Source organism: Enhydra lutris, unplaced genomic scaffold (assembly GCF_002288905.1).
Source record: "Enhydra lutris kenyoni isolate GAN:26980312 unplaced genomic scaffold, ASM228890v2 scaffoldscaffold15, whole genome shotgun sequence".
Lineage (NCBI taxonomy): Eukaryota > Metazoa > Chordata > Mammalia > Carnivora > Mustelidae > Enhydra > Enhydra lutris.
In genome coordinates, this window is record NW_019154099.1 from 61,236,187 (window position 1) to 61,254,147 (window position 17,961).

Genomic DNA, 17,961 nt, shown 5'->3' on the forward strand with positions numbered 1-17,961 from the left:
CCAAAACTTCCCCTAAATGATGCACGAGTTACACGAGAAGGGCTCTGTGCACAAACAGAGGCGAAAGCGGAACCCCCCGCGAGCTAAGTTTCCCCAGCCCCGAAGCGGCCCTCCCCCTTCCCTGTGCGCAGGACGCCTGGAGCCGCCGGACTGGGGAAGGGATGAGGCTCAAGCAGGAGACGGGGCATCAGAGGCTGTGGTGCCCTTCACCAGGGCAGAGAGGCCCCGATCACCTGTCAGCGTGCCCTCGCCGAGCCACGTGCGGACGGAGAGAAGCAGGACCCACCGGGGAGCAGCTAGAGGGGCTGCCACCGGGCGGTGGGCGCACTCACCATCCAGAGACGGGACAACCACGTCCTCCGCGCTTACCTCGGCGGCCCTGTGGATTATTTTATCGTCCACATCCGTGATTCCCATCACCATGACGACGTTGCAACCAAACACCCTGCAGAGGATCCTTCGGATGATATCAAATCTGACGTACGAGCTGCAAGAGAAGAAACGTCAGCGCGTCTGCAGAGCACCAAGTCGCCAGCGGGATCTCGGAAAAGGAATGCCTTGTGCTTCAACAGACCGCCCCAAACTTCAGGCGGGCGACGGAGCTCAGGGTCCCGCACAGCTAGAAGAGGCAAAGCCTTCCGCGGGCGGGCCACGCAGCGCCCCCGAAATCAACCAAGGCGGGGTCTCGGCGCCGGCCCAGTGCGCGCGCTTAACGCCGGGCTAGGCGCGTCTACGGCGTTTCACCGTCCAACAATGCGCCGGTAATACAACCTCACCTGGGGCTGTCGCCGTCCTGTGCTCTCATCACCGGAGTGCTTCACTACGGCGACGCGGGAGGAACAGCGCCAGAGGACACGTTAAAGCTGTTCTCCCGAGAAACGTGCGCACTGTTGTGGGATATTAACACACCAGCTCGGGGCACCCAGGGGTCTCAGTCAGCGCAGCGTCTGCCCTCAGTTCAGGTCGTGATCCTGGGGTCCTGGGATCGAGTCCGCATTCAGGCTCCCTGCTCAGTGGGGAGTCTGCTTCTCCCTCTCTCTCTACCCCTCCCCCCTACTTGTGCATGCTCTCTCTCAAATAAATAAAATCTTAAAACAAACAAAAAACCCCACCAGCTTATCAGCAGGCCACACTGGGGCAGCTCAGACGTGTAAAACCAGAAGGACTCAACAGCCATTTAAAATGTCCAAAAAAACAAAAAATCAAATCAAAATAAAATAAAATGTCCAGAGTCTGGCTTCCCATAAAAGCAACCCTAAAACTCAGGGTCAGCGAATCTCCTGCTCATCTGTCACCCACACAGCCTCTGTAACTCAAACACAGGCCCTGTCATGTACCCCGTCTGCGGCCCATACTGCCCCTCCCCAAACACAGCTCCAGTGACCAAGCAAGGTTGGAACCTCCTTGCCACGCCACGATATTGGATCCTTTGACGCCTCGACCTGCTTGTTATAAATTGGGCAGAATCCCATGATGCCAAGGGGTTGCTGAACACGGTGCCTGTGCAGCACCAACTCGTACAGGCAGGAGCTGTGGTCACCACGGTCACCACCATGCCCTGCATTTGCCACCCACCCCCCGACCCGTGCACTGGGTCAGCCCCTGGCCGGCAGGGGCCCCTGGGGGAGAACAGCACCACCACCCGGTGTCCTCAGGAGAACCACACTGGCTGGTGTTTGTAAAGCGTTTAGAACAGAGCAAGTACTGTGTCCATTAAGTATATGTCTTTTGTTTTTTTTTCCCGCCAAAGTAAGCTCTGGGCCCAGGGTGGGGCTTGAACTCATGACCCTCAGGTTGAACTGCGTGCTCTACCGAGCCAGCCGGGCGCCCCAACTACCTGTCTTTTTAAAATAGAGGCCCGTGTGGTACCTGGGGAGGCGGGTGGGGAGACATGAACCTGGACAGTACTTCAGGACAGATTTCCAGAACCGGAGAGATGTCCTGAGGATTTGGACTTTACCTGAGGAGCAGCGGAGCCGTGCAAAAGCTTCCCTGCCCCTACGAGCTCACGGCTTCTTCTAAATCTTGAATTTCCCACCACGCAGGAGTGTCCTGAACGACTCCTGAGGAATGGGCTCTAACGTACAGTCCACCTTCCAGAGAGGATAACCAGTTACCCTTGAGGGGGCGGGGGGCGACAGTGAGGAAGGGGACACTCCGGCTAGTGGGGTGATGCCAAGGCGTCTCTGCCTACCACCCGGGAACATTCATTCAAACGCAAGTTCCCGTAGTATCTGTACTCCTCTCTGCACTCGGGAGGGCAGATACCGACTAGAACCAGAGGCCGAAAAGGAGCTGAAAATAAGGAAGCAGACTTCCCCCAACTGTCCCTTCCTTCAGCAAATCCTCAGTCTTAAAATATATGTAAATGGTTTTAATGGCTAAGGAAGCCTCTCCTGAGTCCCCCAACTCTGGAAAGTCTCAAGGACCTGAGAGCTGTCCCTTTGGAATGACGCCATTAAGGGAGGGACTGCTCCGTCTCCCGAAGGGGGACGGGCCTGACGGGCCACCTGACTGCTCTCAGCAAACCAACCTCATCTGCCCTCACAGACTGTACCCACTTGGCTCTATAAAAGACTGCGATTTCTTTCTGTCTTTGCAATCCTTCCCCAACATATTTTACGCTTCAGTAAAGAGGTCAAAATATCCTTTTTAAAGTTAGTGGTAAGTTGGCCACTGATTCTGTTTTAACAAAACACAAAGAACACGCCAGCCTTCATGGATGATGCAGGGTTGTAAGAAGTGTAAAGAGCTAGGGTAGCTTTTGACTTTTAGTCTAATCTGAAACATGACGAGTTTAAGAAACGAAGAAGAGAACATACAAAATACTAGGAAAAGCGTCATTCTGACAAAGATGGGAGGCAGTGCGGCGGGTCCTGACGCGGTTGAGAAAGCAAGCAGCGGGAGACGGGACACGCCGGGCTCTGCCGGTCCCTGAACTGTGGCTGCGGGCGAGTTACTCATCCCCAGCAACCGCTCAGCCCCCCCCACAGCGCGCCTCAGGGACTGTGTAACCGCACTTTACCGGCGTTTCTTCGTAAAACTGTGAGGATTCAAACAGATGGACACCATTACCAACCCGTCTCCGAGATGAAGAAACCAGGACTCAGAGGAATAAAAGGGCTTGTCTGAGGTTGGAAAGAAAACGCATAGCAGGCGCCAGACAGAACTTCTCACCGACTCCTGACCTCATGCCACTAAGCCCACCAAGAAGCACGGAACTCCAGAACAGGCCATTTATCACCGCTTCTCACGGCCCCCCTGTGACACGGGTGGACGTGCTTCCAGTCGACGAGGGAAACCAAATGGGACAACAGGCCTCCCACAGCACTGGAACGTGGTGAGTTACCCAGCATTCTTAAGTTGCCCCTTGAGAGATGGAAAAAACCTGCAGAGGCTCTTTCTTTCCAAAAACAGCGTCCCCTGAAGTGTGAAAAGTCAAATTCGGAACTCACCAAGCATGGCCCAGGTGTGCGTGATCGTAGACAGTCGGCCCACAGCTGTACCTACGAACAAGGTTACAGTCCACCACGTGAACACATTTGCAAGAAGGGACAGCACATTCTCGGTTAGGGTGATCATATAACCATGCCCTTAAAAAAATCGTCCAGCGGCCACTTTTGGGGAGTCCGTAGCCAAAGCCTGCCCCGTACCCGGGGCAGCATCTCCGCCTGTGCGTCCGCGGGTTCTGTACTTACTAAGTGTCCCCCACCTGAGACCCTTTCAGCGCAGCGCTACCGCCCCCGGAAAGGCCGGGTGCACACCCTCCGCCCCACGTCCCGGCACCCGCTCCCCCAATCCCGGGCGGCTACCAGGAGGCGGCGTCCGCGCTGCTCACGATCAAGGGGTCTTTCCTCCGGGTGAGGCTGTTGTACACCTTGACGCCCGTGTCGTGGCCCGCCGGCTGCAGCCAGCCCTGCCCGCGTGCCCCCGACGCCTCCCGCGCCAGCCCCTGCCCGGCCCCCCGGCCCCAAGCGGCCCGCAGGAGCTGGGGGGCCACACCCGCCCCGCGCGTCCGCAGCATGGCCGGCCCGCGAGCAGCCGCGGAGGCTCGCCACGCCCACTCCGGGCGGGGCTCGCCCTGGACCGGCCCACCCGGGAGAGGGCGTCCAGATCCGCCCACTTCGGGCAAGTTCCAGACAACGCCCCGCCCAACCCGGAAAGGGCCTCCTAGGATCTGTCCATCCCAGAACGGCGGACGCCCAGGCCCCGCCCAACCCGGAAGAGGATCTGGTCACGTCCCGCCCATCCCGGAAGGGGATCCGATCGGGTCCCCCCATTCCGGAAGATGACGGACCTGGTCCTTCCAACCTCGGAAGAGGCGGTCGGGAAGCGGCGGCTGTACCTCCTCCAGCCGGCCGGGGGCCCGCTCGGCTGCGGCCCTGGGGACCGGGGAGATTTCTGCGCGGCCGGGGCGGGGCGCCCTAGGCGGTAGAGGGAGGTGCTGCTTCTCTCCGCGAGGACGGGGCCTTCTGGTCCTCGGACGTCGTGGGGGTGTGTGTGCTGACGCAGGCGAGTCCGGGCGGGTTCCCACCTCCGGCCGGGGAGCGGGAGGCCGCCGACCGCCGGCGCTCACCGTGCGGGCACCCCCACCGGTTCTTCGCCTGCTCGGGAAGCGTGTCTCACCCCCGCGCACCCACAGGGCACTTGTGCGCCCCAGCACAGCACCTAAGCTCCCCAGCGCGCACACGGCACGTCCGCACCCCAACACAGCACGTGCACCCCAGTACATACGTTCGCACCCCAACACAGCACACGTGCACTCCGGTACATACGTCCGCACCCCAACACAGTACGTGCACCCCAGTACACACGTCCGCACCCCAACACAGCACACGTGCACCCCGGTACACACGTCTGCGCCCCGACAGAACACGTGCACCCCGGTACACACGTCTGCGCCCCGACACAGCACGTGCACCCCGGTACACACGTCTGCGCCCCAACACAGCACGTGCACCACGGTACACACGTCCGCGCCCCAACACAGCACACGTGCACCCCGGTACACACGTCTGCGCCCCAACACAGCACGTGCACCACGGTACACACGTCCGCGCCCCAACACAGCACACGTGCACCCCAGTACACAGTCCGCACCCCAACACAGCACGTGCACCACGGTACACACGTCCGCGCCCCAACACATCACACGTGCACCCCGGTACACAGTCCGCACCTCAACACAGCACGTGCACCCCGGTACACATGTCCGCGCCCCAACAGCACACGTGCACCCCGGTAGACAGTCCACACCCCAACACAGCAGTGCACCCCGGTACACACGTCCGCACCCCAACACAGCGAGTCTGCATCCCGGTACATAGTCTGCACCCCAACACAGCGAGTCTGCACCCTAACGCAGCACATCTGTACCCCAGTCCACACACAGCACGTGTGCACCCTGACACAGCACATTCGCTCTCCAGCACGAACCAGGAGCATCTGCCCTCCTAGGCGTGCACAGCACGTCTCCACTTAGCACAAGGCTCACTTGCACCCCAAGACAGCAGTGTCTCCGGATGCAAGACCAAAGCTAGGAAACCACCCATTCATCAAGTAGGTGTAATAGAAGTGTCTACTTGGGATTCATTAAGGTTAAACCTTCTATATCATATCCTTTCTTGAGAACAAAAACAATCCGAATTGCGGTTTCAGTGGGATTTTTAAAGGCGGATTCACTTGAAGTTTCTTTCAAATTATCTTGACAAAAGTGACCCTACTGATATCTTGCAAAACCGTGTTGAAGGAAGGAAAGAAGGAAGGAATGGAGGAAGCTACATAGGGAGGATGGGAAGGAGGGAGGGAGGGAGGAAGGAAGGAAGGAAGGAAGGAAGAAGTCCCCTTTATTTTTGCATTCCTCAAAACCTCTTGGAGGTTCCTCAGTTCTTTTTTTGTTTGTTTGTTTGTTTTGGTCACCCTATTGAAAGGCAAGTGCTTAAGTAGAGACAAACCAGTATGTTCCTAGAACACTTAATTTTTTATTTTTTTCTTCCAAAATCCCTGGAGTCCAATTCTGGAATTCTGTTTCAAGCTAAATTGTAGTCTAATGTAAACTATGTTCTAACGCATAAAGCTAAAATGTCAGAACCTATTGTTCAGAAGTAGGAGAATTCTCCATCAGTGCTAAGCACAGGCTCCCTGACTACTCAAAGTTCTACTGGAGTATTATTATCCCTCCTTCACTACCTGTCTGCATCCTGATCTTGGTTAGGTCGTAAGTATCTCCTGTGACTAGTACAATGTATGTACTTCTCGCCCCAGTACTTTAGATTTGTGAATTCTTTGGAACCCCCTCACTGTTCCAGCACTACATTCAGAAAAGGGCTGCAAGGGGCGCCTGGGTGGCTCAGTGGGTTAAGCTGCTGCCTTCGGCTCAGGTCATGATCTCGGGGTCCTGGGATCGAGTCTCTGCTCAGCAGGGAGCCTGCTTCCCTCTCTCTCTCTCTCTGCCTGCCTCTCTGTCTACTGTGATCTCTCTCCGTCAAATAAAAAAAAAAAATTTTAAAGAAAAGAGCTGCTGAATTAATCTGTGATGAAATCCACCTGTTGTGCATGTGGAAGAAAATTTCCGCCGTGGAGAAAGCTCTGGTCCAGATACTAGATGTGCTAGTAAAATAAGCAAATGAACAAAAGGCAATCTGTGTCAACACACAGAATTCAAGGCAAGGGCTAGAAGTTTTGAAAACACATTTAGTAACAGGGAAGACCGAATCCTGCACAGGAATCTGGACAGCTGGCATGCTGGAATTGGCCCTAGAAAATTCACGACTTTTAAATTAACAATGGTATCTTCTGTTTTCAGAAAACCAGTTGTGTAAGGTGTTCAGCCGTCTTTGGCAGCCGTTCTACTTTACTCAATTAAGTCTTTCTGAAATCATCAGACCAATGACAAACATAACCCTCTACATAATGGTGATTAAAAATAGGATTCTTAGCTTTGCGCAGTGGCGGCATCGTAGCCAATGAGGTTTATCTGAGGAGCGGTATTGCTAATTGAAAAATATGATTCGTTTTGCAGGTTGAATATTAAGGTAAAGTAAAAATGACTGGGAACATTTATTAGCAAATATACTCCCCAAAAGAAAATCCTGTTTCTTTGAAGTGACTCCTCCCCAGTCCAGGCCAAAACAAAGAAGTGTATTAAAATTAATGATTCCAGGGGCGCCTGGGTGGCTCCGTCGCTAAGCGTCTGACTTCAGCTCAGGTCATGATCCCAGAGTCCTGGAATGGAGCCCTGCTCAGCGGGAAGCCTGCTTCTCCCTCTCCCACTACCCTTGCTTGTGTTCTCTCTCACTGTCTCTGTGAAATAAATAAATAAATCTTTTAAAATTTTTAAAAAATAAAAAAATTAATAAAACTAATGATTCCAAAGTATCTAGAATGCCATTTCCTAGTCCTTAATGACAACAACCAAAAATGCAGTTCTCAGTAATACGTTTTCTTTCAAGGCCAAATCTTGCAAATTCAAAGTAGAGTAGATAAGGTAGCCTACTGTTTAAGGTATTTCAAGTTTGAGGGGCGCCTGGGTGGCTCAGTGGGTTAAATCTCTGCCTTCAGCTCAGGTCGTGATCTCACGGTCATGGGATGGAGCCCCACATCGGGCTCTTTGCTCGGCAGGGAGCCTGCTTCCCTCTCTCTCTCTGCCTGCCTCTCTGCCTACTTGTGATTTCTGTCTGTCAAATAAATAAATAAAATTAAAAAAAAAAAGCTATTTCAAGTTTGAGGGAAATATGTTAGCATTTATTTTTATTTTTTAAGCACCTCAAAACATAAAATATTTTGTTCACCTCTTATGTTTTACTCCCATGGCTTTGAGTATCACCTGTTAAACTAGAAATATAACTCAGAAAAAAAAAATTAGTATCCTTTTTGCAACACGCTCCAAAGAGCAGAACTGAAACAACCAAGGTAATTCAATGTATCTTCAAAATTAAACACTTTTCCTTAGTAATATATTTAAATCGCATGGTCAGAGTTACGTTTTAGCTCTTGGTGTTCTGATCTTGTTTAGAAAACTGTGAAGTCATCGATATGTATTTTAATAACTTTGTAAAGCTAATACATAAAATATCTTCTGACCTCAGCCCACAAGGTGAACTGTTCTATACAACGTAGGCGCCTCGGTCACTGCTGCATCCCCAGTCGGTGAGCAGTAGCGAGCACCTGGTCGGCACTCCTGAACTATTTCCTGTTGAATTAAGACAACCTTTTGTTTCTGTGTCTGTAGAGTCCATGAAAACATGAAAGGAATCATTATTCAGATAGCATCATGATTTTTTTTTAAGATTTTTTTTTTTTTTTTTTTGAGAGAGAGACAGTGAGAGACAACATGAGCGAGGAGAAGATCAGAGGGAGACGCAGACTCCCCTTGGAGCTGGGAGCCTGATGCCGGGACTCGATCCCAGGACTCCAGGATCATGACCTGAGCTGAAGGCAGTCGCTTATCCAACTGAGCCAACCAGGCGCCCTAGCATCATGAATTTTAAAAAAGATAACCTAGTTCAAACCGGCTTGATTATGGTTGGAAGGGGTAAGTTCCTTCTAACCTTTATTCGGAAATGCAAACACTACTCCTTCTACAGTCGGTACATGCAAGGGTCCAACGGACCTATGTCTTTCTTGCTCGGGAACTTTACAATTATTTATATGCTCTCGGAGAAAGGGAGATCTTCTTTTCAACTTAGTCTCTGTAATCCGTAGGGTCTCCGTTGCCACAGGGCGCAGTGCGCAAGCATCTCCCGCAGACTCGCGGCCAGCAAGTTGTTGCATCAAATGAAACGAACTCCACTCAGCCGGGCGCAGACTGCGAGAAGCGCGAGTCGCTACGTACAGCGACCGTCCTCCCGACCTCACAGCGGACGTCCTGCCGCGGGAAGGGCGCAGGGCTCTCACGGTGAAGGCCGGACCGAGCCGCAGGGCTACAGTCGGTCGAACCACCGGTCGCCCTTCGCGTCCGCCGGACCGGGAAACCGCCCCCCCCCCCGAAGACAGAACAGCTCAGCGCCGGGGCCGCCGCCCTCCGGCCGCCCCGGGCGTCCCCGAGCACCGCCCACCCCGCGGCCGTCGGGTCGGTCGAAGCGCTACCGGCTCACTCGCAGCCCCTTTACTTCTCTTTAGGGATTGACCTTTTATTTAAAGATTGTACGTAATCTCTGCACTCACGGTGGGGCGGGGCCTCACAACCCCGACTCCAGCGGGGGCTCCGCCGGGCCAGCCAGCCAGGGAGCCCCGAACGGACTTTAAACACCGGCCACGGCCTGGGGCTCGCAGTCCGCGGACCCGCACCCCGCACGCCCCGGGCACCCGCTCCGCTGGGGCGAAGCAGGCAGGCACCGCGGAGCCGGCTCCCCCGGCAGAGGCCGCGACAGGACACCCCGACCGACCTCCCGGGGCAAGGGCCGGCGCGAGCAGGACCTCACAGCCGCGCGCCCCGGCCGGCCAGGAGCAGCCCGGGGCACCGGTCCGAGCCGAGGAGGCCCGAGCCCGCCGGACAAAGGCGGGGCGGGCCACGCCCACGGGGCGGGGCCTCGGCCGGAAGCGGCGGGCCGGTGCGCGGGCCCGTCGCCTAGGCAACGGGAACGTCTGCGCCGGGCTTTTCAGAAAGCCCGAAAACGGGAGCTTAGCGCGGGGAGAAAGGCCGTGGGGGAGGGGAAGGGCCGAGACGGTATGGGGAGGGGGTCCCGGACCCCCGGGACCGGACGACTGCCCCACCCTGCTTTCGGGGGGTCTTTCGAATGAGAGTGGATCCTAGGGCAGAGTAGGGAGGGGGTCGGATGCCCCGCCCTCTGCGGGAGCCCAGTCCGGAAAGCAGCTCCACTCTCGGGCCCCTTTGTCTGCGAGCCGCTCTGAACCGGGCTCCGGCCGGCGACACAAAGGGAAGGCGGTGAGGACCGCGCAGGCGCGCGAGCCGCTGAGGTTGCTGGGAGCGGTGGTCCGGCCGCCTAATGGTAGGTCTCCTCCCTCCCGGGCCGCTGGCCGCCCTGGCCTTGCAAGCGCGCATGCGCCACCACTTCCGCGCTGCACGGCCCGCCCTTCCCCCCCCCCGCCCCCCTTAGGACGCGGGTTTCTCGTAGTCGGTGCCTGGGAGGAGTTATCCGTACTCGCCCCGCCTCCTCTTCATCTTGATTGGCCAACTGAGGTGAGGGCGGCAAGCGGATTGGGTCTCGGTGTTGCCAGTCTCTTTCGGGCCTTACTTATGCCCCCGCTCTGCTGCGGGGCTCTGGAGAGTGAGGGACTGGGAGTTGTTAGGGAGGTAGCGCCTTGGGTTAGCGATGGTCTCGGCGGCGGCCGTCCCATGCCTGAGTCGGTTCCGACCGGGTCTTCGGCAGGGCCGGCTGCTCCCCACGTTCCCGGATGGTCCTGCATTCCCGCCCGACAGGCTCTGCTTCCTAGTGCGAAACTCAGTAAAGTTCGCGCTTCGCCTGCCGCCCCTGTCCCCGCGACCCCTCCCCAGCCAAAGTGACAGACAAAGCCACACCCCCGCGCTGCTGGGCCGGTGAGGGGCGTGATGCGGCGGGGGCGGGGCCCGCGGGGAGGGGGCGATGGGGGGGGCGGGGCGCATGCGCGGTGCGGGGGGCCGAATGTTTCCCAAGTGTTTGAAACTGGTATTTGGGTTCTCCACGTTGGACAAGTGCGGCGCGGCGGGCGGCGCGCGCCCCTTCCCGCGCTCGCTCGGCCCCGGCCCCGGCCCTTGCGCCGGGGTGCGCGCCCGCACGCGCCGCCCCGCCCGCCCCGCGCCCGAGGCCGCCGAGCGCCGGCCGGGCCCGCCAGGCGCCGGGTCCCCGGGCCCAGGCGGCGCGGCTCGCAGATGTAGCGGCGCGGGGCCGGCCGGAGGGGGGGCGCCGGCGGGCGGGAGCTTTGCATTTTGCAGCTCTGGGCTCCGAGGGGGCGGGGGCTGGAGGAAGCGGAAAGCCGCGCCGAGTCGCCGGGGACCTCGGTGAACCATGTTGAGCCCTGCCAACGGGGAGCAGGTCCACCTGGTGAACTACGTGGAGGACTACCTGGACTCCATCGAGTCTCTGCCTTTCGACCTGCAGAGAAGCGTCTCGCTGATGCGGGAGATCGACGCGAAATACCAAGGTACGGCGGGAGGGATGGGCGGGGGCGGTCGCTCCATCCCCGCCGGTCGCGGCGCGCCGCCGGGCCGCGGGGCCGTCCTGTTCCCCGCCCGGAGGAGCCGCGGGCCCGCGGCGGCGGCCCTGGCCGGGCAGGAACAAAAGGTCTGGAGCGTCTTTGATTCGCCAAGGTCCTTGTGCACGAAGCCCGGACACGGAGGAGGAAGGAGGAACGGGAGGTCTCCATGCCAGGCTGCGCGAGCAAAGCGCTCTTTGTAGTGAAGTGACGAGGCGGGGTGCTGCGGGGGAGGGGGCTCAGGGGGCGCAGGCTAGGGCGCCGAGGGAGGGATGTGCCGCGGTCGCTGGGGCTGAGGGGCGCAGCGACGGGGCTGCGCGCAGGGCTGCTGGGAGGGCGCTGCGGGCGGCGGGTCCCCGGCTCTGCTCGCCATCCCCGGAGCCACCCCCACCCAGTCCCGAATCTGAGTGTTATATAAAGTCCGGGGTCGACACTCCGCGCCGTGCGGCCCGGGTCGCCGCCGCCCCCGCCCGGCCCCCCGGGCCTCCCGTGGAGCTGTACAGCGAGTGAGGGGCGGCGCGGCCGGGTGTAGTTCGCCGAGGGCGAGGGCTTTATTCCGTGCGTGAGGCGGGGAAGGGGAGGGCAGGGCAGGGAAGGGGAAGGAGAATGGGTCGGGGAGTCGCCCATCTGCTGTGCTCGGGGACGCGGGCAAAGCTTGTCGGCTCGCAGAGGAACATGGCAGGGAAGAGGACCTGTGGGTCGTTCTCTGCAGCCCCGGCTGCCCAGAGTTCCGGAGAGAGGCGGAGGGTTCGTATCCGCTGGGAATTGTTGGCTGTTGGGGAAACTTTCCTGCCTGGCCAGGCACGGCGCGGGGGGCTGTGTACGGGACGCGGATCGTCGCTCGGAGTTTACTAATGTTTACAGGGCTGCGCAGCAGGGAAACGGAAGCGGGGGGAGGTAGGAAGCGGCCGCACGCCCCAAGCGCACTGAGAGACCCCGCGGCATGGCGCCCCTGCGCGCTCTAGCCGAGCCGGGGCTTCGCAGCTACTTTTATAGGGGTCTTATTAGCATATTGCGAACGTCCCGCTGTGGCCTCCTTGTGATTGGTCTCGGCGTCCCCCATGGAATGTCCTTATCAGTCCGCTGCTGAGCTATTGGCTACTGAGCCGGATGAGGGTGGGCTTTGCGCAGTGACTGGCACGGGTCTCGTTTCCGCTGCCTCCTTGTTTCTCTGGAGGGGCGGGGAGGAGGAGGAGGAGGTCGAGTTGATTTGAATGTCTTTGGGTCGCCCGGCCTCCGGCCTCGGATTGGCCGTTGGCGCTGCAGGGGCGGGACGTGGTCGGTGATCCTGGGCTGTGATTGGCGTCCCGCTTGGCCTCCGCCCTACGGCCCGGAGAGCCCCAGAGGCGGTGGCTCTCGGGGCGTGGCGCGACGCCCGCTGGCTGCCTCCCCATTGGCTGAGGGCCCCGCCCCGCCCCTGTCCCTCAGGGGCCCGAGCCCGGTCACTTCCGGCCGCGGAGCCATGGCGGCACCGGCCGCCAGAGCGAGCGTGGCGAGCGCTGGTTCCGGAGCTGCAGAGGTCGCGGCTCAAGCCGCACGGACCCGCAGGCGGTCCGGCCGATGACCCGTGGGTGCGGCCGCGCGGAGCGGGGAAAGCTTGAGTGGCCCCGGGCGGGTGCCTGGCGGGGACGAGGGGGCCCCGAGGGCGCCGAGCCGGGCGGCGACTCCGCGGAGCGAAGATGGGAGGACTCGTGTCGCCGGCGCCGCTGGTGAGCGCCCTGGGGAGTGTGTCGGCACCGGCTGCGCCCCGCTCGGCTACTGTAGCGCCTCGCACAGCTGCTGTAGCGCCCCGCGCGGTGACTGTGTTGCTTCGGGGCCGGCGTCCCGCAGAGCGGCCCCCGCTGCGGAGCTCCCGCTGCGGCGCCGACGACGGCCGGCCGGGGAGCTGCGGGGACACTCGCGGGCAGGCGCCGCACCCACCGCTTCGGTGCCCGCGACCTGTGCTGGAGGCCGGACGTGGCCAGCGGCCTTTCCTCAGCCTGCGTCGGTCGGAGATGGTTCGGAAAGACGAGTGGTCAGTGCACCACGTTAGATGGCACTCGAGGTAGAGCTCGCGTGGCCGCGTTGAGTCACGTCTGCGGTGTTTGAGGTGTTGCTAGGGTATACCCGCCCCGCCTCGGACATCCGCGTCTTAGCCAGCGTCCGTGCAGCCTTCGTGGACAGGGCAAGTACGTGTCTAGCAGGTGGACGGGTCAGATGAGTTTTGCTGGAGGCTCATTTCGTGGCGGCCGTGGCTTCCCTGCAGGGACAGTGGTGTGGAGCATTTTCAGAAGAAGGTCAGCGGCCGCTGGAGCTGAGGGAGCCGGAGAAGTTCCTGGTGCGCCGGCAGGACACCTGCCTGTTAGACAGGAGGGTGCTGGTACCGCGCGCGGCGGTGGCTCTGTTGACACTGGACTTCGCGGGGGGAGTCTAAGAGACACATGCCGCTGTGCAGGTAACAGAATTACTCCTTGGTAATTTCGTGCTGTGATTTTCGTTTCTTTTCCACATGCGAGGCTTCACGTGGATGTAAGCTTGCTTGTGCTGTAAAAACCGGTTACTGAATTTCACGGTAATAGGAACTTTTTTTCTGTGAAAGGCTAGCATTGACTTTACAGATTTGGTTACCAGTTAAACCAAATAGTAGCTTTGTAATATGCAATTAACTTAGAATAAGTTGCAGAAACTCATATTTTAACATCTATGAAAAACAGAACTTAGATAAATTGAGCCTATTTATTTTCAGAATTAATTACTCCCAGACACTGGGACTGTGGCATTCCTCCTTTCTGGGGGTGGTAAATGGTCTACATTGTTCTTCTAGGAAGTATCTTCAGAGCCGTCTTCAGTTTAAGAATATAGCCTGGAAAATAATACATACATTTAGGTAACCTTCAGTGTTGGTCTGTGTTCATGTGTTTATTCCAGTGTTAGGTTTATGCCTTGTAACTATAAGAGATAAGATCTGGAAGGGATGAGGGTTACATTTTATACATCCTGCCTCCCACACTTCCTCGCTGGAGAATAGAATTGCCTAATGTTAAGAGACTGCAAATGGTTTCAGGATAAAAATCTGATACTATTTATTCATTTCTTTTTTTTTTTTAGTAATCTCTACACCAAACTCTGGGCACTCAAACTCAGAACCCCAAGAACAAGAGGTGCATGATTTTCTGTCTGAGGCCGGCAGGCTCCCTAATACTGTTTAGATTTGTTACTCTTTGGGGAAAATAACTCTGGAAATTTCTGTTTATATTTAAGTAGTTTTTTGGCAAGAATATTTATTTTCCTTGTTTCAATCAAGATTATTTAACAACTTTTATATCTTTAGAAATTGCCCAATTATATTCTGTTTTAAAGATTTTATTTATTTATTTGATAGAGAGCGATCACAAGTAGGCAGAGAGACAGAGGTGGGGGAAGCAGGCTCCCCCCAAGCAGAGAGCCCTATCTGGGGCTCGATCCCAGGACCCCGAGATCACCACCTGAGCTGAAGGCAGAGGCCCAACCCACTGAACCACCCACACACCCCCTAATTACACTTTCCAAATTACATTTTTAAATCATACACACTTTTTTGTTTTAAGATTTTATTTTTAAGTAATCTCTACACTCAGTGTGGGGCTTGAACTCAAAACCCAAGATCAGGAGTCACGTGTTCTACCGACTGAGCCAGTCAGGTGCGCCCCTGTACAAAGTTTAAATTTAGTACTGAGGGTTTTTTAGTTTTGGTTATGTCTTAAAATCTGTTGATTTTTACAGATGTGAATATGTATTGTCCTAACCAGTAAATGCAAGAGCAAAATCTGACCCCTTTGTTTTAAGGCAAAGCAAGCTCGTCTGACTTAAGCTGTGGCAAACCAGTTTTGTTTTTAGTAATACAGAGGAGCAAGGTGAGACGGCCGTGATGTGACTGACAGACGGAGGCCCTGGGTCACTAGGTACTATTTACACACATTCTCTGATTTCATGCAGTATTCTAGACATTGGTGCATTAAAATAAAGGGAATAAAGGTCTTTAAGTTAGAAGAATATTTGAGTAAAAACTGGAAATATAGGACATAAACCACTTAGTTTTTTTTTTTTTTTTTTTTTTTTAATTTATTTTACAGATCACAAGTAGGCAGAGAGGCAGGCAGAGAGAGAGACAGGAGGAGGAGGAGGCAGGCTCCCTGCTGAGCAGAGAACCCAATGCGGGACTTGATCCCAGGACCCTGAGATCATGACCTGAGCCGAAGGCAGAGGCTTTAACCACTGAGCCACCCAGGCGCCCCGACCACTTAGTTTTATAGAAAGGAAAAGTTTGGGTAGCAGCACTCCACCTAATTTAAACTTCTCCCCTCAGTTGCTGACCCTGACAGTAACGTTAGTTACCCATGCTTTTAAGTGCACGGAGTCCCTTGGGGGCTCTGAGGGGCACTTTGCCAAATGGGAACTGTGTTGGTATTTGTGTTTAGTTCCAGGAATTTTTTTCCAGTGGGGGCAAAAAAGTCGCTTGAAAGGCCCGTACGTTATAGGATCTTCATACTAGGAAATCTTGCGTTGATGATTTCTGTCCTTCGCAATTACTTTTTTATAGACTAGAGAATTTAAATGAAAAGCTCTGTAGTGTTTATAGATTGGACGTAATGCTTATTTTTCCTTTGCAGAAATCCTGAAGGAACTGGATGAGTATTATGAGAAATTCAAACGCGAGACAGACGGCGTCCAGAAAAGGAGAGTGCTGCATTGCATTCAGAGAGCCCTGATTCGGAGCCAGGAGCTGGGCGACGAGAAGATCCAGATCGTGAGTCAGATGGTGGAGTTGGTGGAGAACCGGACCAGGCAGGTGGACAGTCATGTGGAGCTCTTTGAGGCTCATCAGGAGGTCAATGACGCCACCGGCCACAGCGGCAAAGCCGGCCAGGATAAGTCCAAGAGTGAGACAATCACGCAGGCGGAGAAGACCAATAATAAGCGGTCTCGGCGGCAGCGCAACAACGAGAACCGAGAGAATGCGGCCAATAATCACGACCACGATGACATCACCTCCGGGACGCCTAAGGAGAAGAAAGCAAAAGCCTCCAAGAAGAAGAAACGCTCCAAGGCCAAAGCCGAGCGGGAAGCGTCCCCTGCGGACCTTCCCATCGACCCGAACGAGCCGACGTACTGTCTGTGCAATCAGGTCTCCTATGGAGAAATGATCGGCTGTGACAACGACGAGTGCCCCATCGAATGGTTCCATTTCTCCTGCGTGGGGCTGAATCACAAACCCAAGGGCAAGTGGTACTGTCCCAAGTGTCGAGGAGAGAACGAGAAGACCATGGACAAGGCCCTGGAGAAATCCAAAAAGGAGCGGGCGCATAGCAGGTAGTAGGCGGAGCCGCGCAGCGCGTAGCAGGTAGTAGGCGGAGCCGCGCGGCGGCGGGGACAGCGGCCGCCGGTGTATTTATTACGTCGCCGCCTGCGCTGAGGCGCAAGGACTGTACATTGTACATTTTTCAAGAATGTTAGAAAAGGAGCCATTCCTTTTGCAGGGATGGCGGTGACTCTCTGCCTTTTGTTTTCATTGGTACACACGTGTAACAAGAAAGTGGTCTGTGGATCAACATTTTAGAAACTACAAATATAGGTTTGAATTAAACACTCAAGTGAGTCTCAGACTGATTTGTTTTGCTTTTGTTTTTGTTCTGCTGGGGCGGGGGTGACTTGGAAGCTACGTGACTTGTTTCCTGCGGAAAGAGTTTCATTTAGCATCATTAGCATTATATTAATAAAAATAATGGTATTGCTTCATGAGCACGTCTTTAAATATTAGCCAGATTGCCAGAGTCATAGCCCATAGCACATGTGTTTCTTGCCGCGATCACGTATAGCCATATAACAATCCCACATAAAGGTTTAAAGTTTGCAGGTTATCTTTTTAGACAGGTGAATGCTAAAGTTTTACGTGACAAACATTTTCTATTACTGGCCTGTTCCACAAATGGCCTTTTTTAAATGACTGGGGACAGTTTTAATTAAACCGCATGGAGGTGGTTTAGTCGTGGAACTTCAGAGCACGCCTTTTTGCTGTCACACATCTCCATGTGGCTCCATGTTTCATTCACTGGAGGCGTGTAAATGTACTTTCCAAGTGAACTTACACTTGCTGCTTTGTAACCAGAAACCTCTGTAGAACCGAGGTGTGTTTTTGACTGTGCACGAGAGCTGTGCAGGTGTGAGGTCCAGAAAGAAGTGAGGTTTGACCTCGTTGCTCCTCTTGCAGTACATTTAATTGGGGTGCAAGTAATTTTTAAAATTTTTCTTTTAAAAACCTGTATACCAGCAGTTTAGACAAAGCCTTAAAGCACATTTCTTTTTATTGTTCTTAATAATGAAATAGAAGTACCTAATTGCCAGCAAATAGATGTCAGAGTATATATTTAGAACAGGGGTTAGGGAATTACTGACCACAAGCCGCATCAGCCTACCACCTGTTCTCACAAGGCCTGTGAGCCAAGAATGTGTTTTACATTGTTAAGTCTTTATTTTATTTTTCTTTCTTTCTTTCGTTGAGAGTGAGTGTGAGCAGGGGAGGGGCAGAGGGAGAGGGGGAGAGAGAATCTTTTTTTTTTTTTTAATTTTATTTATTTGTCAGAGAGAGAGAGAGCGTGTGCACACGCCAGCGCACGAGCAGGCAGAGGCGGAGAGAGAAGCAGGCCCCCTGCCGAGCAAGGAGCTGGACACGGGACTCGATCCCAGGACCCTGGAATCAGGACCTGAGCCAAAGGCTGTGGCTTAACCGACTGAGCCACCCAGGCGTCTCTGGGAAGAGAGAATCTTTTTTTTTTTTTTTTAAAGATTTTATTTATTTATTTGTCAGAGAGA

General features: G+C 55.4%; 2 protein-coding genes across 5 annotated transcripts in view; one reads left to right on the top strand and one right to left on the bottom strand.

The window, feature by feature from the left end:
- Nucleotides 1–4,024, bottom strand: part of LOC111146958 (cysteinyl-tRNA synthetase 2, mitochondrial) — a 43,806-nt gene extending 39,782 nt beyond the window's left edge. The window contains exons 1-3 of the mRNA XM_022502718.1: nucleotides 3,813–4,024; nucleotides 3,456–3,506; nucleotides 370–487 (exon numbers count right to left, since the gene is read on the bottom strand). Of these exons, the coding sequence (XP_022358426.1) occupies nucleotides 370–487; nucleotides 3,456–3,506; nucleotides 3,813–4,024 (381 nt within the window). The remainder of the gene's footprint in view (nucleotides 1–369; nucleotides 488–3,455; nucleotides 3,507–3,812) is intronic.
- A 6,094-nt stretch (nucleotides 4,025–10,118) lies between these two features.
- On the top strand, nucleotides 10,119–16,742 carry LOC111147111 (inhibitor of growth family member 1). 4 transcript variants are annotated; one of them, XM_022503009.1, is made up of 3 exons: nucleotides 10,774–11,082; nucleotides 13,379–13,567; nucleotides 15,762–16,742. In XM_022503009.1, the coding sequence occupies exons 1-3, from the start codon at nucleotides 10,947–10,949 to the stop codon at nucleotides 16,463–16,465; spliced, it is 1,029 nt and encodes a 342-aa protein (XP_022358717.1). In that variant the 5' UTR covers nucleotides 10,774–10,946; the 3' UTR covers nucleotides 16,466–16,742. The 4 variants fall into 4 exon arrangements, with proteins under 4 accessions (XP_022358718.1, XP_022358719.1, XP_022358717.1 ...); XM_022503010.1 differs by lacking the exons at nucleotides 10,774–11,082; nucleotides 13,379–13,567 and adding an exon at nucleotides 10,119–10,394; XM_022503011.1 differs by lacking the exon at nucleotides 13,379–13,567 and having other exon boundaries at nucleotides 10,638–11,082.
- Nucleotides 16,743–17,961: the final 1,219 nt, after the last annotated feature.

Excerpts from the sequence above, each read along its gene's own strand:
- LOC111147111 (XM_022503009.1), top strand. The coding sequence starts at position 10,947 with ATGTTGAGCCCTGCCAACGGGGAGCAGGTCCACCTGGTGAACTACGTG. Across the intron at positions 11,083-13,378 it reads GATCGACGCGAAATACCAAG|GGACAGTGGTGTGGAGCATT; the intron begins GTACGGCGGGAG and ends GCTTCCCTGCAG. Across the intron at positions 13,568-15,761 it reads AGACACATGCCGCTGTGCAG|AAATCCTGAAGGAACTGGAT; the intron begins GTAACAGAATTA and ends TTTCCTTTGCAG.